The following is a 24,310-nucleotide window of genomic DNA, read 5'->3' on the forward strand; positions in this document are numbered from 1 at the left end:
GCAGAATGACTTCCTCACTGTTGTACTAATATTTAAAGGATGAAGGGAAATTAATTTGACCTACATATTTTGAAATTAATCAGAATTGATATAATTTTTGAAAGAGTAATAACGATGAAACTCTTTAAGGCATGTTATAGCAATACAATTTTGCATGAATACCTTGAAAGTATAAACTGTGCCAATATATTTCATTTTAGAGGAATGATGTATAATTGATTGTTTAGAAAACTAAACTAAATTACTGCATTATTTCCAGCCAGGCGAACCACACCTCTTCTGGAATATATTAAAAACAAGAAACTGGAAAAGCAGGTGGAACTTTATTTTTTTAAACTGTCTTTATTGTTAACTGTAACATTTGTTCATAAAACTGGCATTTTCTTCAATTGAACCTTGTTATATTCCAGCGAATTAGAGAGGAAAAAAGAGAAGAAAGAAGGAGACGGGAGCTGGAAAAAAAACGATTGAGAGAGGAAGAAAAAAGAAAACGTAGGGAGGAAGAAAGGCGTAAAAGGAAAGAAGCAGAGAAACAGAAAAAATTAGCAGAAAAGGAAAGGAAAGAAGAAATCAAAATTAAGGTTAATTTCTTTACTTCAGTAGATTGGGGAACTTATCCACAATTTTACTTAATGTGTAATTTCATTTTGTCATGTAACACATTAGTTCATAATTGTAAAACATTTAGGCTGTTCATACAGGTTTACATCACAAGTAACTGCAAACCACCTTCACCAGCACTGCGAAAAAGCTATCCCCTGAAGTCATACACAAAAAGTGCTGGAGGAACTCAGCAGGTCAGGCAGCATCTATGGAGGGAAATAAACAGTCAACGTTTCGAGCCGAGACCCTTCATCAAGACTCTGCCCGAAACACCGACTGTTTATTTCCCTCCATAGATGCTGCCTGACCTACTGAGTTCCTCCAGCACTTCTTGTGTATTGTTCCAGATTCCAGCATCTACAGAATTTCTTGTATCCCCTGAAGTGACTCATGATTACCCCTCATTTGCATTGCTGTGTTCTATAAGTACTTAGGCAGCCCTGACATAATTAACTATGTTAATAAGACTATATAAAACTTGGGCAATGAGAATGCAATAAGTCTTGAATGTAATGTTAAATGTTGCATTGAAACCAACAATTGGTGCACTGATATTGTGAGATCCTTTTTTTTTGAAAAACCCTGGCAACTTTCTGTATGATGACCTTTGGAGTAGTGTTTCCCAGGTATAGGTCATCCTCCTACTTTTCAACGTTATGGCCTTTTATTTATATTGGTGGGCCCCAATTTCCTATCAGGAACTTAGCATCACTAAGGTCAATTGTCATGCCCTTACTAACACCAATGCCAAGATTAGGTAACTGGGTAGAAGTACAGATTTCTTGGGTTCCTTCTTTGGCTATACACACTGAGCATTCACTTTTTTCAAAGGAAATAGGGTAATTCTAGTTGTAAGTAACATTGATGCACACACATGAACTGCTTTCTGCACCAGGTGCTCGAGCAATAACATTATTCACATTGTTCTGAAGCACTAATGTCCTTGGACACTCCCAGCCTAATTAGGTTTTAATAACGCTGTTTGCTCTCCAGCAGCTTGATTTCAAGAGGTCTCACTGAGCAGGTCCTGGCCTGGTACTGGGAACTCTACTTGAGTGTGTCCTCTTTAATTTATTTACTTGCCCCCTCTCCTTTTAGACCCTGTGCTGTACAGCGACCCCTGCAACCCCAACCCTGCAAAAGTTCATTAACTTTGCCTGAAATCCTGAGGCATCAATCTCCAAAACTGATTTTCCCTCTGTGCCACTCTGACACTAATCACAAGTGTCCAGCTCACTATTTGCAGGGATTCAACCTTTCTAATCTACAAATAAAATAAAAAAGGTTGAAAAAAACTGTGCAGCACAGTCAACGTTTCAGGTTTGCAACTGTTTCTCTTTCCACAGATGTTGCCCGAGTTTCTAGCATTTTATGGTTTTATTTCAGATTTCCAGCATTTACATATTTTTTATCTTCTAATCCACAAACCCTTGATTTGCTGACTTGGACTTTCCTGAATTCTTAGGACCTAGCACTGTGCAAGACCTAAGGAAAATGCCTTATCTTAATGTAAAGTCAATTCATTCACATCAGATGCCCTTGCCTGTTTACTGAATTTTAAAGTGGCAGGCTCTTACCCAGAACAGTCATTGGCAGGCTACATTGTGAAGCACTAATGTTCCTTTTTGCATGTGGGTGTATTTCTAGGTTACCATATACTTATTCTATTTCAAGAATGGACCTAACCTAAAAATAACAACAACCATGTATCTTTTTCTTTAAGGAATATTGTAATTGGCAAGATTGTTTTGAGAATAGTTTTTTTTGAATGGTCCTCAAATATTTACCAACCATATTTTATATGACAGAGTTCTCTGAGGCAGAACATGGGAAATATATAGGGATTTCTATTGTATATAGCTCTTTATAGTAGAGATATATAGGAGTGACATAGCATAGTGTTTGAGTTGTAGAGATACTTACCTAGAAAGATGTATTGAAATTCCACTACAGCAAAAAAATTTCAATTCAATTAATTAAATAACATCTCAAATCTATTAATGGTGATCATGAAACTTCCAGATAGTTGTCTATGTTTTGAAAAAAAAACTAAACTATTTCACTATTGTTCTTTAAGGCCCTTATTAATGCAAGTATTTGCTTGGGTAATAAGTGCAGATCCTGCCAAGGACTCGTGTCTAGCGAATGAATTAAAACCAAATGGGGTGAGAGGAACAATAGATGACAATAAAAAAAAAATTGCAAATCTGAAATAAAAACAAAATGTTGGAAACACTCAGCAAGTCAGGCAGCACTTGTGGAAAGAAACAGAATTAAAGTTCAGGTCAAAGACCCTTCATCAGAACTGGGAAAGTGGGGGGAAAAAAAACAAGTTAAATTTGTAGAGAAAATAAGGGAATGGATGAATAAAATGAAGGGAATATTCTGATAGGATGAGGCCAGGGTTGCTAATCTAATTCCAACATTTCTGATGCTACTTCATTAAAATTAGGACAGTTAGCAAGAAAGAAAGAAAACAAACGAAGGTAAAGAAGTTTATTGCTCATAAAGTAGCACACCTGTGAAGGAAATAGAAGTAGAAAATGAGAATCAATTGCTGTAGCAAAAACAGAAACATTGGAAGAACTCAGCCAGTCAAGCTGCATCTGTGGAAAAAGAAATTAGTTAACATTTCAGATCAAAGACTCTTCATCAAAACCGAGAAAGAGAGAGAAAAAAATAAAATGAAAAATGCTCAAAATAGTTAGCAAGTCAGGCCAATTTTAAGGGAAGAGAAACAGAATTAACACGTTGTCAAAAAGAGAGAAAGCAAGTCACTCCAAGTAACAGAGAAGGTGCGAGAGGGCAATGGATGAAACAAAGAAAAAGCATTTGTTCCACACATTGCTTCCCACCCCCCCCCCCCCCCCATCAGTTTCTCTGTTACACTGATTTGTTTTCTCTTTCTCAATTCTGATGAAGGGAGTTCAACATAGAAACATAGAAAAACTACAGCACAATTCATAGAACATAGAACAATTACAGCACAATTCAGGCCCTTTGGCCCACAAAGCTGTGCCGAACATGTCCCTACCCTAGAAATTACTAGGCTTACCCATAGCCCTCTATTTTATTCAGCTCCATGTACCGATCTAACAATCTCTTGAAAGACCCTAACGTATCAGCCTCCACCACATTTCCCGGCAGCCCATTCCACGCGCTCACCACTCTGAGTAAAAAACTTACCCCTGACATCTCCTCTATCCCTACTCTCCAGCACCTTAAACCTATGTCCTCTTGTGGCCACCATTTCAGCCCTGGGGAAAAGCCTCTGACTATCTACCCAATCAATACCTCTCATCATCTTATACACCTCTATCAGGTCCCCCCTCATCCTCCGTCGCTCCAAGAAGAAAAGGCCGAGTTCCCTCAACCTGCTTTCATAAGGCATGCTCTGCATTCCAGGCAGCATCCTTGTAAATCTCCTCTGCACCCTTTCTATGGCTTCCACATCCTTCCTGTACTGAGGTGACCAGAACTGAGCACAGTACTCCAAGTGGGGTCTGACCAGGGACCTATATAGCTGCAACAATACCTCCTGGCTCCTAAATTCAATTCCCCGATTGATGAAGAACAATACACCATATATGCCTTCTTAACCACAGAGTCAACCTGCGCGGCCGCTTTGAGCATCCTATGGACTCGGACCCCAAAATCCCTCTGATCCTCCACACTGCCAAGAGTCCTACCATTAAGACTATATTCTGCCATCATACTTGACCTACCAAAATTAACCACTTCACACTTATCTGGGTTGAACGGCATCTGCCACTTCTCAGCCCAAGTTTGCATCCTATCTATGTCCCTCTGTAACCTCTGACAGCCCTCCAAACTATCCACAACGCCCCTAACCTTTGTGTCATCCGCAAACTTACTAACCCACCCCTCCACTTCCTCATCCAGGTCATTTATAAAAATCACAGAGTAAGGGTCCCAGAACAGATCCCTGAGGTACACCACTGGTCACCGACCTCCACGCAGAATACGACCCTTCAACAACCACTTGTTGCCTTCTGTGGGCCAGCCAGTTCTGGATCCACACTGCAATGCCCCCTTGGGTCCCATGCCTCCTTACTTTCTCAATAAACCTTGCATGGGGTACTTCATCAAACACTTTGCTGAAATCCATATACACTACATCTACTGCTCTCCCTTCATCGATGTGTTTAGTCCCATCCTTAAAAAATTCAATCAGGCTCGTAAGGCAGGACCTGTCCTTGACAAAGCTATGCTGACTATTCCTAATCATATTATACCTCTCCAAATGTTCATAAATCCTGCCTCTCAGGATCTTCTCCATTAGCTCACCAACCACTGAGGTGAGACTCACTGGTCTATAGTTCCCTGGGCTATCCCTACTCCCCTTCTTGAATAAGGGAACAACATCCACGACCCTCCAATCTTCCGGAACCTCTCCCGTCTCCATCGACGACGCAAAGATCATTGTCAGAGGCTCCGCAATCTCTTCCCTTGCCTCCCACAGCAGCCTGGGGAACATCTCATCCGGTCCCGGCGACTTGTCCAACTTGATGCTTTCTAAAAGTTTCAGCACTTCCTCTTTCCTAATACCTACATGCTCAAGCTTTTCAGCCCGCTGCAGGTCCCCACTACAATCCCCCAGATCCTTTTCCGTAGTGAATACTAACGTAAAGTATTCATTAAGTACCTCCGCCATTTCTTACAGATCCATACACACTTTTCCACTGCTGCACCTGATAGGCCCTATTCTTTCGCATCTCATCCTCTTGCTCTTCACCTACTTGTAGAATGTCTTGGGGTTTTCCTTAATCCTGCTCGCCAAGGCCTTCTCATGCCCCCTTCTGGCTCTCCTAATCTCCTTCTTAAGCTCCTATCTATTAGCCTTATACTCTTCCAGATCTCTAACATTACCTAGCTCTCTGTACCTTTTGTAAGTTACCTTCTGTAACTGTAACACGTTATTCTGGATTCTGTTATTGGTTTCCCTTGTACTACCTCAATGCACTGTGTAATGAAATGATCTGTATGGATATCATGCAAAACAAAGGCTTTCACTGTATCTCAGTACATGTGACAATAATAAACCAATATTCCAATTGATGAAAAAGTTTGCAGGTACCACAAAGACTGGTGGCGTTGTGGATAGTGTGGATGATAGTCTGGGCTACAGAGTGATGTTGAAGTACTGGTGAAATGGGCTGAGAAATGGCAGATGGAGTTTCCACCCTCTGACTGTCTCCCCTAACTCTGCCTCTCATAATTCTATTAACTGGTTTCTCTTTTCACAGATACTCCTTGACTGGCTGAGTTCTTCCATCACTTCTGTTTTTGTTTCAGATTCGAGCATCTGCAGTTTTATTTGTTTTCCATCAATTACTGCAGCAATGACTGTTACATTTCCCATTAACTGAATTCCACAGTTAGAAATGTAAAAATGCTTGTTTCTTCATCCATAATATCTTAGAAATTCCTTTCCTTTTTTTGACTTGTGTTAAAACAATGTTGCATGGCAAACTAATGGTGTTTTAAAAAGTGCAATTAAGGTTGAGATCTTACAATGGTAGGTTCACAACATATCATTGCTGGATTCCATTGTATAAAGATGCAGACTCCATTATAATGCATTATTCTTCTGTTTATCACAAGATCACTTAGCTCACAGCTGTGATCTTGGGAGACAACCCTAAAAGCAAACATGCGCAACATAAGCAGCACTCTGCTGCTTCAAAGATGGCTATTGAAAAGAGGGGAGAAGTGAATGAACTTGCACTGAAAGTCTCGGGAGCTGGACCAAATGTGTGAAGAACATTATCCACAAGGGGCATGTCCTCTGTTACCAGGCAACCATGGCATCCCTTCAGAGGAATAGCTGCCACTCCCAGCAGGAGCTTGCTCGTAACTACATGTGTCCAGTCTAGGATGCCTGTACCTTGGGGAGACTTGCAAGTTAATAAATATTCATGTCTGGTCTGTTCCATTGGCTGAGGGAAAAGTAGATTAAACCCTTGCTCCTTTACTTCGGAGCTTTGGTGGCCTGCCCGGTGATCAGCAAACAACAAGACCTGTCACGAATTTGTAGCAACAGCCTGGAATGATCCTGGAAGCAAGCTGAAAATGACTGTGATATTGACTTCAACTGTGAGAGCAATCTGGGCATATGTAGTATTTATGCCTGAGTAGACATTGCTTCTGAGAGAAGTCAAGGTAAGAGCATGGGTCCCCATAAACTCTGGGTAAGGTCTTGATAATGAGTCTTCTATGTCTCTTCCACAGGGTCCCCATGGGTGCCTACATGCCTATGATCCATTTTCTTGTCATCCAGCAAGAGAGATCTTGCACATAGACAAATACCCATTGAAAATAACTTGATTACAGACTGGTTGTTGAATGTGCAAGGAAGGCTATGTCTTAAGTGTGAGTGGTGTGTAAGCATTAAGGTTGAACTGCTCTGAAGTAGCCTTCTAAATAATGAAATTAGAGCGTTGGCCCTTTAAGTAATGGAATTAGGAAAAACATTCTGAGAGTAAGCAAGAATGTGATTTTGCAGTATATTTGCTAATTACCCTTGTTGTACGTTTGGAGATCTATATTGAGTTGGTTTATGGCTTCAAACTCACCAAAAACAGCATTCATTTCACTTAGTATTCTTATCAACAGAGATAACCTTACCATATCCTGTGTTGTCTGGTATGTTTGTTGCTCCAGATTTCTAGCATCTGCAGTCTCTCTTGTGTCTCCAATTTGGTTTCATCCCCTCTAGAAGCAAGCTCAAATTCCAGCAGTAAAAAGAAGTTTGCTAACTCTACCGACCAACTATTTATTTTTATTTGCATATATATTATTTCATTCCTTTTAATCCTATTTGTAGAAAGAGATGTCTAATCACAGAGTTATCATTAGTCTGTTGTTCCTTTTTTAAACTCAGTCCTGTCCGAGGCTGTTTCTAACCTGCAGTTCCTTAAAGAAAGGAGTTTGAGATTGGGCAGATTGCACCATTTATACCAGTATACTGAATTCATAGGAGTTCCACACTAAATGTCTCCTTCAAAGCTGCCAATAACCACCACTTCTGAAGCAAGAAAATCCCAAAGCAACAAGGGCTGTTGATAAGTTTATACATATCTCTGTTTTTAAACTTGAAGAATTCTGCTAGAATTCCGTAAAATGTATCTACATTTTATTAAAGAGCAAATGGAACTAGAAGATTTTCTGAGAAAGCAGCTAGAAGGAAAATTGGAGAATAGCAAGGAAAGTGAGATTATTCACTTATTTTAAGGTCAAAACCTACTGTCGTGCTCTTCTGAAATTAATTCTTAGGAAGGCATGAAATGATCCTGTACCTTAAAACAATTGCTAAAATGAGGTTTGATGGTAAAATTAAATTTTATGTTTGCATCCTGGGTATGTTACTAAAGATTTGCCTTGTGCAAGAGGCAAAGAATGACATTCTTGAAGATTTGGGGAATTAACACTTTAAAAACATGCTCCAAGGTATCAAAGCCAAATTAATCTAGGATAAGAAAGTTCAAAATAATTCCAAAATATAACATTTTATACTATACTTTTTATATAATCAAGTTGCATTGTAATCTTCAGTTGTTGAAAAAGGTTGATAAGGAGGAAGAACAGGATCTGGACAAATGGAAAGAGAAAGCAGAGGATGGTGACATTGATAAAGGAAAGTGGGAAAAACCATGCTGTCCAGGAAAACGATCAGATATTACACAAAAGGATGTCAAAGATAAGTGAGTTTTTTTCTATCAGAAGTCTTTTATTATGTTAAGTATACCTTTGCCTGCTCATCAGGAGTTGAAGTGGACATTGCAATGTTAATGCTTTCATGATATCTGGACGTTGAAATCAAATTTTTTTTTAAAAGATGTACCTATTGAAGTAATATGAAAATTGTTTAATTTAAAGGGACTCCTTTACAATTGTGCTGTTTGTATAACTGATTTAATTTTACAGACATAATGAAATCTGCAACGTTCATTTTCAAGCTTGCTAAAATACAAAATTAATTTTTCAAATTTGCTAAAAAATTATCAAATCTCATTATTAATAAAACCCACAACTTTAGTTTATTTTGATTGTTGTGTTATTTTTCTCTATCATTTTTGATTCTCTTTTACAATTTTACAAGCCAGTAGAATAAATGTTACACATTTTTATTTGCATATATATTATTCAATGCTGCAATTTGGTAAAGATGTTAACTAGAGGTGTTTTCACTGGCAAAAAAAAATCTACATTCAAGAGTTAAAAAGACTCTTATTTTAACATTCTAAAAGATGCAAAAACTTATACATAGCTCCATGAATAAAGAACAAAAATTGCAACATTGTAAAACTAATATTTTTGTTTACTGTCAACTGATCAATAAGTGCTATCGTTGTCTGCCGTCATTATTGTCATCTGAAAAACATATTTAAGAGTTATCAGAAAGTTCTAAATGAATAATCATTACTATGCAACAATCAGTGTTAATCTAGGTTGTTTTGGGTAATTGACCTGGAATGAACAAGTAATTTGGAGCTCTTAGATTTGTTATTCATAGGACTTCAAGTGATTATGTGAAGTGGGTGCAATTGAATCAAATATCTGTTTTACAAACCACCCAGTCCTTACTTCCATTGAAGTGAAATAATAAATTAATCCAACCTGATTTTTATAGTTATTAGATATTGCCATATTAAAATCTATATAGCAGTATCCATTAATTTGTGCACTTGTGCTATATATTGTTTCCAATGCTGAAGCTTCACATTGTTTTAGAATTAAGTTTTGAGGGGAGAAAATATTCAACAGATCTGCATTGGATCTACCAGTGAATGTGCCAGTAGCTGAGCAATTACCAGGTCGAGGCTGTAACATAGTTGTACACTCAAAGGGTTAGTCCTAGCCCTTCTTACCACTTACTCAGGGAAATGTCATTTTAAATGTTTTAATTGTCTACATGTGTGTGCTTTTTTTTTTTCACTCTTGAATTTTTTTTTAAAGTTTAATTTTTTTTTAACATTTTTAATTTTTGACAGGTCCTGACTGAATGCTTGTGAATGTTCACAGTGTAAACAGCAGATTTGGCAGCTGGGGAGCAGAGGGGAACGGGGCCTCGCTGCTTTCAACGCCGGTCTTGTCACTACAGACGGCCACTTGCGCTGAGAGAGGCCCAGTGTTGCCTGGGCCTTACCTATGTGCTGGAAGTCAGGCTCCCAGAGGAAGACTGCTCCCTGGACCACGCTGGAAGAAAAGCATGGTCCAGGGCACAGACGACCAGCAAACATGGGGTAGCAGAAGATCTGCCCTTTCTGTTACAGCTGCCTTGAGTTACATAACAAACAATAGAAATGGTATTTAAGTCTTCCTAATTTACCTTAATATCATTATTTAAAATATGTCATTGCAGGAAGCCATGCAAAAAAAAAGAAACAAAACTAATATCATAAATTTTATTTTTACATAGACCACCAAACGATAGTGATAGAGAACGTAGAGAGAGGGAACGGGAAAGAAGATTAAGGGAAAAAGAACGAGAACGAGAGCGACAAAGGCGACGTGAGGATGAGCGCAGAAAGCAAAAAGAGCGTTATGACGTAGAGAGGGCTATGAGAACAAAAGAAGAAGAAACAAAAAGAGGGAAGGAACATGGACAGGAAAGAGAAAAGAAGGGAGACAGCTTGAACTACATGTTCAGTACTGAGAAAATAGACAAACTGGGTAAAGAAGACAAAAATGATGACATGGGATCTAAAAGGGAGCGGATAAGGAATAAGGTATCTGTCACCATTTTTTCAAGCTACTATGGTATTGGCAACCTTAATTGGAGCGGATATTCAAGCCCTATGTTCTAAAATACTGAAAATTAAATGTATACACAAATTAGTTGTCAAATACTTTGAAACATGGACAACATCTAGCATTGACAGGTACTGTGATGTACTTTTTCAATACACTGTATCATTTTAAAGTACTATATCAAAACTATTCTTATTTAAGATGGGATAAAAATTTCTGTTCTTAAATTTTTTGTTTTATGATATTCAGTTTGATTTGAAGCTTTGACTTAAAAATTGCTAATCTGCTAAAAAATGGAGTCATTATTTCAAAAGTTAATAAAAAAAGTTTTAATTCCACAAGTAACAGCTGGTGGAGATTCATGCCTGTTTAAGGGATTTAGTTTACTCAAAGTTGACAAAAGGAAACAGGGTTGATTTCTTTTATTTCCAATACCACCAAACTTCTGATCTCAATTGTTTGAAATATGCAATTTCAATTCAGGGATATTAAATTATCAGCTTCTGAAACAAGATGGAAAATTTTAAATAAATGTATTTTAACTAGGGTTTTAAGCTTGCGTGTTGACTAATTTGGTACATTGATTTAGAGAACTGTTTAAAGAAAGGCCTTACTTATTGAAGGTTTTATTGCTAGCCTTGACCATGTTCTTGATTGGGGGGAAAACTAATTTTTATATCCATATTTATTATTTCACTTATTTTTTTAAACTTAGTTTTGAGAGAGACACCTTTGAGGAATTATCCCTGAAGAAATAAAAAAAATCATGTACAGATGACCCTCATGTTATGGTAGTTCAGACAACAGAAATTGGCCCTTATGAAATTCACAAATCATTACCAAAAAATCTAGGATACAGAATGAAAATTCGCTCTTACAAAATTTATGTGGAAAAAGTAACTAAATAAACACAGTGTCTTCTTAACATATGCACAGATGATGCAACTTTGTTACAGAAAATCTCAATACAGACCATTTTCTAGGAACTCAATTCCCTATAACGTGTGGCTGCCTGTATATAGCTTTAACAGGCTGTCCCAATAAACAAATTTCTAAAACTCAAAATAATTCCAGGAAATGAGGATGCTGGTGTAACACAAGCATTAAAATAAAGAAGAAACCAGAAAATATCTGGAAACATTAGTCTTGGGGAAAACCTACAGTAATTAACAAAATCTAGCATGAACAGAGCCTTAGAATTCACCATAATATACGTACTCTTCAAGGCATTTTGTTTAAACAGACCTAATTGCATTCCTGCTAAATTCTAAATATAACTTTATGTGCATTAACACTTTAAACATAAACTACTTCAGTTCTCTAAGAGTCTTTACTTGCATACAAATTTAAATTCTCCACTAAACTAAGCACAATTTAAATTGTGTCACCTCTCTGTAAACTGTTCACTGAGTATTGAACCCTAAATGTTGATGACTATGTGTTCATACTCGAGTGGGGTGGTGGGAAGGACAGGGTAGGGCTTTCATGTGTAAACCACGATATTGAGTGATTTTCTCACAAATGGAATCCAATTCAACCCTTAAAATAAGAGAAACAACATGGGAGAGTCTGGGAGGTTCCTGTTTAAAAGTCCTAAGGTTTAACCCTGGAACTGGTAACTGATTTTGATTGGTGTTTCTAAATTCTTGAAAGGAGGGCGGATCTTTTGATTAATGAAAGCCTCCGTGATCAATAACATAATCAGCCAGAACATTATCTCACAGATTTGTGGTAAAAGTTGTTATTGAAGGGCCTGTTATTCAGAATGTCTTGTGAAGTTCATAGCCAACAGCTGTCTGTGTGTTGAATATTTAACCTGGAAAAGTTCACTTCACTGTATCACTCTGAATTTCATGGTGAAGGTAGCAAGTTCAGCATTTGGATAGATGACTTCAGTACTTTATATTGGCTTACTGAAACATTGCAGCATAGAAAATAGGAGCTGGAACAGTAGTAGGCCATTCTGTGCTTTACATTATTGCTGATCATCCAGTTCCCATCTTCTCGCCATATCCCTTGATCCTTTTGGCACTAAGCAATATGTCTACCTCCTCCTCGAATACATTTAACACATTCCACTGTTTTCTATGACAGAAAATTTCATAGTTCCTCACCTTCTGAGTGAAGAAATTTCTCAGTCCTAAAATGCATATATTGTATCCTGAGGCAGTGACCCCTGGTTCTGGAATCCCCAGCCCTCAGGAACATCCTCCCTGTATTTAGTCTGTCGAGTCCTGTTAGCATTTTTATAGGTTTCTATGGGATCCCCTCCCATTGTTTTTGAACTCCAGTGACTGTAAGCCTAACCAATGCAATCTATCTTCAGACATAAATCTTGCCATCTCAGGATTCAGTCTAGTAAATCTTTTGTTGCACTCCCTCCATGCCGAGAACACACTTCCATATAAAGGAGATTAAATTGCACATAAATCTACATTTGGAGTACTGTGTGCAATTCTGGTCATCTAGCTTATAGGAAAGATGTCATTAAACTGGAAAGGGTGCAGAAAAAATTCACAAGGATATTGCTGCGACTCAACATTTGAGTTATAAGGAGAGACTGGGGCTGTTTTCTCTGGCTGAGGGGTGACCTTATAGGGGTATATAAGATCATGAGGGGTGAAGATAAGATGAATGGTTATAGTCTTTTCTCCCCAGGTTGGTAAAGCTAAAACTAGAGGGGGTTTAAGGTGAGGGGAAAGATTTAAAAGAGACCTGAAGGGCAAGTTTTTCCCCACAGAGTGTGGTGGGTATATGGAATGAGCTGCCAGAGGAAGTGATAATGGTGGGTACAATTACAATGTTTAAAAAAACATTTAGACAGGTACATGGATAGGAAAGGTTTAGTGAGATATGGGTCAAATGCAGGTAAATGGGACTAGATCATTGCAAGTTGATGCATTTTAATGCACACATTCCAGAAATACCACATCTGCTGGTTCTCTTGTCTATTCTAATAATTACATCCTCAATTTAAAAACTCCAGTAGATTTGTTAACTATTATTTCCCTTTCATAAAACCTTGCTGCCTCTGACCCCATTAATGCTTTCTAAATTTTCTGTTATTGCATCTTTAACATCAGATTCTAGCACTTACCTCTACTGGCATTAGGCTTATTGGTCTATAATTCCCTGTATTTTTGTTTTAAAACCTTTCCTTTTTTTTAAAAAAACTGTGGTTACATTTGATACCCTCCAAACTGTAGGAACTGCTCCAGAGCCGAAAGAATTTTGGCAAATATTTCTAGGGTCACTTCTTTTTGATATTCTCGGATATTATCAATCTCTGGGGATTTGTTAACCTTTAACCCCATTAATTTCCCTGGCACTATTTCTTTACTAGTACGCATTTCCTTCAGTTACTTGCTCTTTAGGTTCCTAGTTCCCGAGTATATATCAAGGTGGTTACTTATGTCCTCCTTTGTGAAGACAGAACCAAATATACATTGACTTCAATAGCTAAAGGACTTAAGTAGACCATTAAATGGACTGAAAGTTTCTAGTCAGAACTATTGAATAATAAACAGATAAGTCTGTATTTTAATTTGTTCACTTGCTTACAGTAAATATAGTCATTGTTACTTTGACAGAGCAAGGATAGTAAAGCTGCTTCACCCATGCTCACATTCAATGTTGTTACCCTTGAAACTTAATGCCTTGCCTCTTTTATGGATGTTCATCAACAAAGTTTCTACTCTGCCCTACTGTTAATTTGAAAATGACTGATGACTAATAGAAAATCAATCTCAACCTGCAAAGTTGCATGGAAACTGAACGTTATAATATGATTTTCATACCTATGTTGGGTGGTTAGCTGTTCATAGAATTCAAAATTTTTGGGCATTATAAGCTCAGCTGTCAAGCAGCGTTTTTCAAAAATCTCTTTCAACGTTTTTGCTTGTTGTTGAATAAAAGGTTAATGTCATAAGAATGAATAGAATTGTACCCCAGAACATGCAAGAAAATGTTTTTTCATAGTTATGTTTTTCAGGACCTATTGTGTGTATTTTTTTTTTGCATCTTGTGCAAGAACAGCCACAGGTACCAAATATTTAAACTGATTTTGTTTTTATAAAAGTACTCAGCAGGTCAAACAACATCTGTAGGGGTGATGGGTTGATGACCTGTCAATAAGAACATTTAAACTGATTGCCAGAGAGCTGTACAAAGAAACAACCCTTTAACTGATGAAGGCACTTTGTGGGCATCTTGAGCTCTTTGTATATGCAAGTCAAAGGACCTCTCCCAGAAACTTGACTGTTTAACCAGAGGGGACACTAGGCTCACTTTGCTCGGGATTAGCAATTTCATGTACAGACTGACTTTAACTAGGAAGCCCCAACAAATATGCAAGTTTTTTTTAATACTTTCATGAGAGTACATTGAGAATAACAGCAATTGCTACCTCATGCAAGCACCTCCTCAATCTCTGGTTTACACCCTGGGGTTTACCCAAAGGTCACTGACGATGAAGCAAGCGTATTCTTCCTCCACAGATTTCTCCATGTATGGAACAGCTGTGGAGCACTAGCATACATGATTCCCTTCATGAATTTTCCTTCCCAATTGGGCTTACATGGACTGTATGTCATTCCTTCTATCACAGTTGTACCATTTAGTCTCTCACACACATTTGTGGTCACCTCAATCTCACAGTTCTGTACTTTCTCTCCTATATACCCTCTGTATTTTCTTTGTTTCTTCTGTTTTTGCTGCTGCTTCCTTATATTTTTCCCCATATGCTAATTTTCCTACTCATACGTTCTGTCCTATCGTGGATACCAAATTTCTGTTACCACATTTCCTTACTCTAATGGCAGACCAAGTTGTTCCAGTTCACTTAACTTCATGTTCTTAATGTTATTCAGTATTTCCTTTCTATATGGTGTTTGGATAACCACAAGGTAGCAGGTAAACACCTACAGTTATTTCAAACAAAATATTTAAAATATTCAACCAGCAGTCGATGATATTTAATGCAATTGAGTGCATAGTCCAAAGGACAGTATTTGTATTTTTTTGGTAAGTAGTGATGTTAGTAGATCATGGGCTATTAATAGATCTGGCTATTACTTTAACTATGAAGCAAAATATGGCAAAATACTAAGCACTAAACTGTGTAAGAAAATTAGTGGATAGCAAGTTAGTGAGTGATATACTGAAAAAATGAAGCTAATGAGACAGATTTGTGTAATCAATAAATATAATTGTATAAGAAAGTCACATTTGCAAATCCATAATAAACAATATAAGCAGCAGAGCCTGACAGTAGAAGTCATTATCTTTTCCTGCTTACTGCTCCCCTCAGCTTTAAGAAACTTGCATTTTATACCATCTGTAGTCAAAAAAAGTTGCATTGTTTTTGTATTTTTAAATTCTGATATTTGTGAAATTCAGAGTACTGCAGATTTGAGAAATCTTAAATAGAAATAAAATGCTGGAAATCAGGCAGCATCTATGGAGAAACAGTTAATGTTTCAGGATGATAATTATTCGTCATTCATCAGAACTGAGAAAATCAGATTCAAAAAGATTTAAGATAAACAGGAAGGGGATGGATGGTACAAAGAAAATGGAAGGTCTATGATAAGATGGAGACTGAAAGAGATTGATTGACATTATACTTGTAGTGCCAGATGAAGGAGGGTGGTAAAGGCAAGCGATTAAGAAAAGTTTTATGTTTGGTAAATGTGCGAGTAGGAGGTGAATGAACTCTGAAATTGACAAAGGGTGAGAGAATAATGTGTACACTGGATGTGCTAGTTACAAAGGTGCAAAAGTTGATTATCTGCTGAATTCAGTGTTGAGTGCAAAACTAATGTTCGCGATCTTGACTGCTGTTCCTTGAACTTGTATTGTCCTTCATTAGAACAGTGGAAGGTCAAAGACAAGGCAGAGTGGGATAGAAAATTAAAGCGAGAGGCAACTGGAAAGTAAGGATCACCGCTGTGGTCTGAACAGAGCTGCTCTTCAAAGTCATCACCTAGTTTACCTTGGTTTCCTCAATGGAGAGATCACATTTCAAAACAAAAAATTAAAACCCAAAATTAAATTTGTGGTCCAAGGGGAAGAAAATTTGAAATAGATGACTGAAGGTTCTTGATTGGTAAGGTGGTTAAGGGTTATGTGGAGAAAGAAGGAGAATGTGATTGGGGGGAAAAAAAAGCAGCCATGACTGAATGGCAGAGCAGACTTGATGGGCCAAGTGGCTAATTCTGCTCCTATATCTAATGGTCTTATGGCTGTGTAAAGATGATAAATAAAAATATTCAGCACTCAGGCAGGATCCATTAAGTTTTAGATGAGTGCTAAACCAAGGTTAAAAGTGGGTGGGGGGAGGGGTGGTTTTGCAGGAAAGAATAAAACAAGTGCCCAAGAGGAACAAAATCATTTTCAAAGGAAAGTAGCGAGTAGGATCCAAAATTACCTCAGTGACAAGCAGCAGAGGGTCTGTGGTGCTTTTTGCCATGGAGGCTGTTTCCAGTGAGATATGACAGGAATCAGAACAAGCTCTGTTTCATTTTGATACTTGAACCTACAGTGGCATCATTAAGAATTTCATGAATGGTGCAAAATCTGCCCATGTATTTGATAGTAAGGAAAATTGAGTGCAGGAAGTTATCAATGGCTTGGTCAGATGGACAGATAAGAGGCAAATGAATTCAATCCACAGAAGTGTGGATTAGTGCATTTGGGAGGGCAAAAGGAATATATACACAATGATGGAATACTGGGAGGTGCAGATAAACTTTGTATGCCTATTCACAAATCCCTGAAGTTCCAGATTGGTAAATAAAGTGGTTAAGAAGGCACAAGTGATATGCTTTGGCTAATAAGGAAAAGCAGTGAGGTCATATTAAAATGACAAGTTTGTTATTAAGACAGCTTGGGAAGATGTACTAATTTTTAGTTTGTTGATTGTTTCCATTGGCCAAGAAAAACATGGTAAAATATTGACAAAATATTACCTAAAATCATCAAAGTTTCCTTCCATATTAATTTCCTAGTGTGTAGAATTTTTATATTTAAAGAGAGATTTTGCACCTTACAAATTAAATCTGTTGTGAATAAGGTTAGCAATTTTATGTCAAGGGCACATGGTCTCACAGTTTGTCAAAATATCCCATGTATGTTTGCTGTTGATCATTTTGGTGAAAATCTAATTGCTCATTTCCTGCCCTAATTTCATTGTAATATCATGTCATTGTCTGTTATCATGTGAGAACAACTGAAACGTTGGGAAGGGTTGGTGACCTTACCTTTGATCCATCCCCCAGTGGATTTGCTCTACCCTCCTCCCCTACACCTGCCTATTACTATCTCTTACCTGCATCTACCTTTCACCACCTTGTGCGCCCCCCCCCCCCGCCTCCCCTCTTCTGTCCACCTATCACTGCTCTGCTTTTCCCTCCTATATATTAGGCTTCCCCTTTTCCTATCTTCAGTCCTGAAGAAGGGTCCTGACCCGAAATGTTGACCGCCTGCTTTTCTCCACGGATGCTGCCTTGCCTGCTGAGTTCCTCCAGCGTCATCTTGTTTTTCATCTAGATTCCAGCATCTGCAGTCCTTTGTTTCTCAAGTTAATGGGACACATGATTGAGGTAGATAAAATTGAGGGGTATAGATAGAGCTGACTGCAGGAAAACTTTCCCCATGTCAGAGGTAGATAAATCTAGAGGACAGATTCAAGGTAAGGAGGAAGAGATTTAGACTGGATAATGAAGGGCACCTTCTTCACCCAGAGAGTGATATGTACCTGGAATGCACTGCCTGAGAGAGTAGTTGAGGCTGGGTCACTGACAGCATTTAAGAAGTGTCTAGATGAGCACCTGAATCGCCTAGGCATGGAAGGCTATGGACTAAGTGCTGGGAGATGGGATTAATATTGATATGGGATTAATATCCACACTAGTCAGTGTGGATGAGTTGGGCTGAATGGCCTATTTCCATGCTGTACAATTCTATGACTCTAATTTAACCTTCAGATTGAAATTGATTTCTATAAAATCTGAATTTGATGAAGGTTCACATGCAATTGAATGTTCACAAAATAACATGAATTAAATAACCATCTTTTGGAGTTCTTATGTCCTCATCCTTGGCATAACATTGTCACACTGAAATTACACTACTTATAAAACATGTATCACAATGCAGCAACATGGGTTTTGCACAGTACCACTTTTTCTGGTTTTGATTGTACAGGACCGTCCAGCTATGCAGTTATACCAACCTGGAGCACGGTGCCGAACCCGTCTGGGATCTGGTGGAAGAACATATGATTGCTGCAGTAAATCCTCTGAGGACAGCACAGAGAGAAAGTATGAAGATGATAGTTCTGTTGGAGCCTGTTCTGAGAAGAGTTGCGAAGAATGAAAGAGCATCAATTATGGTGATCAGTCAAGAAGAACATTTATTACTTTACTGAGACAGATAGACAGCATCATAATGTATAAGGCCATCTCTGCGCTGATTTTCTGCTTAACCTAGTATTAAAAAATGTTCTGTAATTTTAGTAATTTGACTAGTTAACCTAGTTTAAAGTAGTAAATAACAGAATTTGTTGAAAATGAAATCTGTAGAGCAAACTAAATTAAGTATAGGACCACTTGTATGAGGAAGCATTCTGATTTACTGAGAGTAAAGTTGGTGGATAGTTGCACCAATCATTTTGAATAGTGTTATTGGATAGGGTGCAGGATGAATGTTGAGCTTTGGATGTTAGTACATAAGCAACTTATAAACTATACTGATGTTGGGATTTCATAGAAGTTGCATGTACGTGATTAGGATGTCCATGATCCTAAAACTAATGTGGGATGACTTAAGCAATTTTTTTTTCCCCCAATATATGTGGCCATTAAACAAGAAGGGTGGAGTTGTTATTTTCATTTTGATGTGAAATGATTTTAGGTATTCATTAATCCTGCAGCAGCAATATGACTCATTTTACATCCAAATCTGGCTCTGAAGTATGCAGCAGCCAGGTAGCACTGCCTCCCCAATACCAATTTGTACTGGTTTATCACTTCTGCTACATTATCTTTTAAATCCTTAGTCTCTCAGGATTGAGGATGACTTACTTCAACTCTGACTGTGGGTTCTGTAGTGGCTAATGAGGCCATTGTGGAAGCTGCAGTCATCCATAGATGAGCAGGAGATGGCTGACAGATCAGGTGTGTGGGTAGCTTGTGAAGTGGTTTGCTCCCGATATATGGCCTCAAGGTTCTTGGTACCATCCTGACTGCTGCTCCACCAATTTGAACAATCATGAGCCAGAGGTTCTCAGGAGACAATGAGGATGTTGCACTTCAAGGAAGTTTTGAGCACATACTTGAGTTATAATCAGCATCCAGTAAAACAACATTTTGAAAGGTTGGTCCAAAATTTAATTCATAATACTATGATATCTGTCCAAGCATGAAAACCCAGAACTTTTTGCAACAGACCTCGGGGTTACACATTTGACAGAATAACTAGCACAACAACTGCACATCAACTTCACGAATATCCATCAGAGACTAATTGTTGCAATATAATTCCATTTTAGAATTTACAAATAACTATGAACCTTTGAATAGAGATGAGGGCAAAAGATGAAACAGCACTTATCTGGTAAATTATGCCATTTTCAGCATCTAGTGCAAATTGGGATTAATACATCTGCAAAGCATAAGCTTTATCATACAAAAGCATGTTTAATATTTTGCATTACTTCAGCATGGATGGAAAATGTAGAAAATATTTTGAATTTTTAAACTTTGGTCAGATATTATTGTACTGCATTGTTCCACAGTTACCTTAAGTATTACAGAAAATTCTTGTGCCATAACAGTGAGCCTCAGTTGCTGCATTTATGTTGAACTTCTAATATTTAGATTTCATCTGGGAATATGGAATTTGTATAATGAACTTAGAAGGCATTTGATACTCTGTTCAAGACTTTCTTAATATTCTGTTTTAATATCCACTCATCTACTCCTCCATTGCTTTTGTCAGCAAACATAGCAATAGAATCTATACATGGTATTATTTCAGTAGATTTGTAATTGAATAGCTATTATTGCATAGCTGTTGAAAGATATGTATGTGATTCATAAATTATTTGATCCATTATGGATTTCTAACTTATTATTGTTGGATCCATGAGTATAGGTGTGACTGTAAGATTATTAAATGGTATGACAATGAATTGGATTCCATAAAATCTTTTCTGTTTATGGAGGAATTACTTATTTTAATATCTCACTTTTAGGCATGATTTCAGGAATGTTATTAACTATTGTCCCAGTTGAAAGTACAAGTGGGTATGTATAGAGTACCTCATATGTAAATTTTTGAAAGTATATTTGGCTAAGTTGGTAAGACTTGTAACAAAAATGATTTTTTCCCCCCAACAATGAGTAAAATATACCTTAATTTTCCAATAATATGTTCTCTTGAATACCTAATCCACAAATGCTGCTCCTCCAAGTTTGTTTTTTTATTATTACACTGCCATTTTGTTAAAGCACACACAAAGGAATCTGTAAATTTGGGAGAAAGCAACTTGACAGAATTTTTTTTCTTTTTAATAACAATAATTTTGAGATTTGCATTAAGAATGGGAAACCCTATGGCAATTGTACTGGACAACTGTCCTCATTAACAATTGGATCTAGTGTTTATGGTGGCTGAATTAATTACTTGAAATTATGATTTATACCTGTGTCTTGTGATCCTTCTGTTCATTCTCTGTGAAAATCATTGGACCTAATGATGGGTGCCTTATGGGGGAAAAAAAACTCAAGACAATATTAAATCCATATTTGTGATCAACAAAAATTACCCAAATCTCAAAAAAAAACACCTGCACTATTGCAGTGTAAGTATTTCAATTTCCATACCAGTGATTGTATGATCCACGGTGAGTTGTCAATATATAGAAACGGTGAGGAATTTTGAGACATGTTCAAGATCACCAGGAACTGGGTAGCTCTTGTATTTAAGTACTGCAGAAAAGTAAAGAAATGGGAGAGCTCTGTTCACTGTACTGATCCAATCTTTTTAATGAAAAATTATCTTAGCCAAAGAGATTAAGATGTAGAATCCATTTGTTGGAGATAAGAAATAACAAGGAAAACAAGTCACTACTGTGTATAGGCTATAAGTCTTCTTACAGTAGCTGCACAGTAACCCACCAGGGAATGGGCTATTTTATATCAGGTCATAAGTAGTAGAGAATTAATTATTGATTTCATAACAAAGAATCCTCTGAGAAACAATGATTATGACATAATAGAATTGTCAGAGTCACAGAGCAATACAGCACAGATACAGGCCCTTCAGCCAAACCAGTCTATGCCAACCACGGTGTCCACCCAGTTAGACACAATTTCCTGCATTGGACCCATATCCCTCCAAGCCCCACCCCTCCATGTACTTATCCAAGTGCTTCTTAAGTCAACCACTTCCTCTGGCAGCTTATTCCATATACTCACCACCCTCTGCGTGGAAAAAGTTGCCCCTCAAGTCCCCTATAAATCTTTCCCCTCTCACCCTAAACCTTTGCCCATGGTTTTGGACTCCCTTACCCTGGGGAAATAACTGTTACCATCCACCTTATCTATGCCTCTCATAATTTTTAGACACTTCTGAAAGGTCACCCCTCATTCTCCTACCTTCCAAGGAATAAAGACCTAACTTGGCCAACCTCTCCCGAAAACTTAGGCCCTCTAGCCCTGGCAACATCCTCAAATCTTTTTTGCACTCTTTCCAGTTTAACCGCATCTTTCCTATAACACGATGACAAAAACTATACACAGTACTCACCAACGACTTATACAACTGCAACACAATGTCCCAACTCCTATACTCAGTGCCCTGACTGATGAAGGCCAACGTGCTAAATGCCCTTTTCACCACCCTGTCTACCTGTGACGCCACTGTCCACAAACAATGCACTTGTACTCCTAGGTTCCCCTGTTCCATTACACTCCTTAGTACCCAACCATTCATAGTACAAGGCCTATGCTGGTTTGACTTTCCAAAATGCATCACCTCTCACTTATATGGATTGAAATCCATTTGCCACTCCTCAGCCCACTTCCCTAACTGATCAAGGTCCTCCTGTAATCTACGATAACCCTTTTCACTATCAACACCACCTCCTAAGTTTGTGTCATCCACAAACTTACTGATCAAGCCTTCTAAATTCACATCCAAATCATTTATATAAACAACGAATAACAAGGATGTCAACACAAACCCCTATGGCACACCACTAGTCACCTACCTCCATTCTGAGAAACAGCCTTCAACCACCACCCTCTGCTTCCTGCCTTCAAGCCAATTTTGAATCCACCTAACTAGCTCTCCCTGGATTCCATGGAACCTACCCTTCCAGACCAGCCTGCCAAGTGGGACCTTGTTGAAGGCCTTACTAAAGTCCAAATAGACAACATCCGTTGCCCTACCCTCATGTACCCTTTTTGTTACCTCTTCAAAAAACTCAAAGATTTGTCAAACACGACTACAAGGCCATGCTGACTCCTCCTAATTAAACTCTGTCTATCCAAATACTGGTAGATCCTGTCCCTCAGAATTCCCTCCAGTAACTTCCCCACCACTGATGTCAGGCTGACTAGCCTGTAGTTCCCTTGCTTGTCCTTGTTACCCTTCTTAAATGATGGAACGACATTAGCCACCTTCCAATCTTCAGGAACTTCATCAGTGGCTAACAATGAAGCAAATGTCTCCACAAGAACCTCCGCAATTTCTTCTCTTGCCTCCCACAAAGTCTTAGGATGCACTCAGTCAGGCCCTGGGGATTTATTCACCTTAATGTGCAAATGCATCTTAAGGCTGCAAATACCCTGCTCCCTGGTAATATGAATGTTCTCCAAAATATCTCCACTTGTTTCCCTTATCTCTTGAGCAACAATGATTTTCTCCTCAGCAAACACAGAGGAGAAATATTTGTTAAAAATCCCACCCATCTCCTGTGGCTTGAGACATAGACAGCCCTGCTGATCTCCAAGGGGACCTATTCTCTCCCCAGCATCCCCTTTACTCTTAATATATCTAATAGACCCTCTTGGGATTTTCCTTAACCTTGCCTGCCAGATCCAACTCAATTGTATCTTCAGTTTAGGACTTAAAAATATTTAGATCCGAAATCAGTACCTGAAATTAAGGCAATTACAAAAAGGTATAAAGTGATCTGGAAAAATATATTAAAATGTAGTATGGGAGATAAGCAGTGGCACACACCTTACACAGTCATGGAACACAGAAACAAACCCTTCAGCCCTCCAGATCCATGTCAACCATCAAATACCCATCTATAATAATCCCATTTACCAGCACTTAGTCTGTAGCCTAATGTGCCTTGATGATTTCAAATGTTCATTGAGATACTAATTAAATTTAAGAACCTCTGCATCCACCACCCTTGCAGGGGGTTCATTCCAAACTACAACCATGTTCTGGGTAAAAAAAATTCTTCTGTATATCCTAGATGAATGTAGAATTAGTGTAAATAGTCAGCATGGACTCAGTGGGCTGAAGGAGCTGTTTCCGTGCTATCTCACACCATGACTCAATCCTTTCTATACCTCTCATTCCTTATTTTAAACCTATGCCCTCTGGTTATAGGCATCTCTGCTGTGGGGAAAAGTTTACTACTGTCTACCCTATCTATGCCCCTCAATTTTGTACACCCCAGTCAGGCCCCTTCCAAGGAAAACAAAACACTGCTTATCCAGTCTCATAACTGAGTCACTCCATCTCAGACAACATCAGTTCTGTGATCAGAAACTGCATACAGTATTCCAGATGTGGCTTTTCTGGTGTTTAATAAAACTTTACCATAATTTACATGCTCTTACAATCTAAGCCCTGGCTAATGCAGGCTTGCAACCCTATGTTGCCCTTACTAGCTTGGCTACTGTGC

At 38.1% G+C, this 24,310-nt stretch overlaps 1 protein-coding gene and 1 long non-coding RNA gene across 5 annotated transcripts in view; one reads left to right on the forward strand and one right to left on the reverse strand.

Moving 5' to 3' along the window:
- upf3a (UPF3A regulator of nonsense mediated mRNA decay) overlaps positions 1–20,807 on the forward strand; it is a 44,234-nt gene extending 23,427 nt beyond the window's left edge. For all 3 annotated transcript variants that reach the window (XM_052026785.1, XM_052026786.1, XM_052026787.1), the window contains 5 exons: positions 260–315; positions 411–581; positions 8,179–8,327; positions 10,046–10,355; positions 18,583–20,807. In XM_052026785.1, the coding sequence (XP_051882745.1) occupies positions 260–315; positions 411–581; positions 8,179–8,327; positions 10,046–10,355; positions 18,583–18,753 (857 nt within the window). In that variant the 3' untranslated portion in view covers positions 18,754–20,807. The remainder of the gene's footprint in view (positions 1–259; positions 316–410; positions 582–8,178; positions 8,328–10,045; positions 10,356–18,582) is intronic.
- LOC127576298 (uncharacterized) overlaps positions 1–24,310 on the reverse strand; it is a 46,938-nt gene that overhangs the window by 13,522 nt on the left and 9,106 nt on the right. The window contains exons 2-4 of one of the 2 annotated variants that reach the window (XR_007957211.1): positions 21,264–21,368; positions 18,611–18,730; positions 8,813–8,997 (exon numbers count right to left, since the gene is read on the reverse strand). This is a non-coding gene — a long non-coding RNA (uncharacterized LOC127576298). Of the gene's footprint in view, positions 1–8,812; positions 8,998–18,610; positions 18,731–21,263; positions 21,369–24,310 lie in introns of those variants that run through there. The other variant, XR_007957210.1, reaches the window with a different exon arrangement.

The sequence above is a fragment of the Pristis pectinata genome, chromosome 11 (genome assembly GCF_009764475.1).
Source record: "Pristis pectinata isolate sPriPec2 chromosome 11, sPriPec2.1.pri, whole genome shotgun sequence".
Taxonomy (NCBI): Eukaryota; Metazoa; Chordata; class Chondrichthyes; order Rhinopristiformes; family Pristidae; genus Pristis; species Pristis pectinata.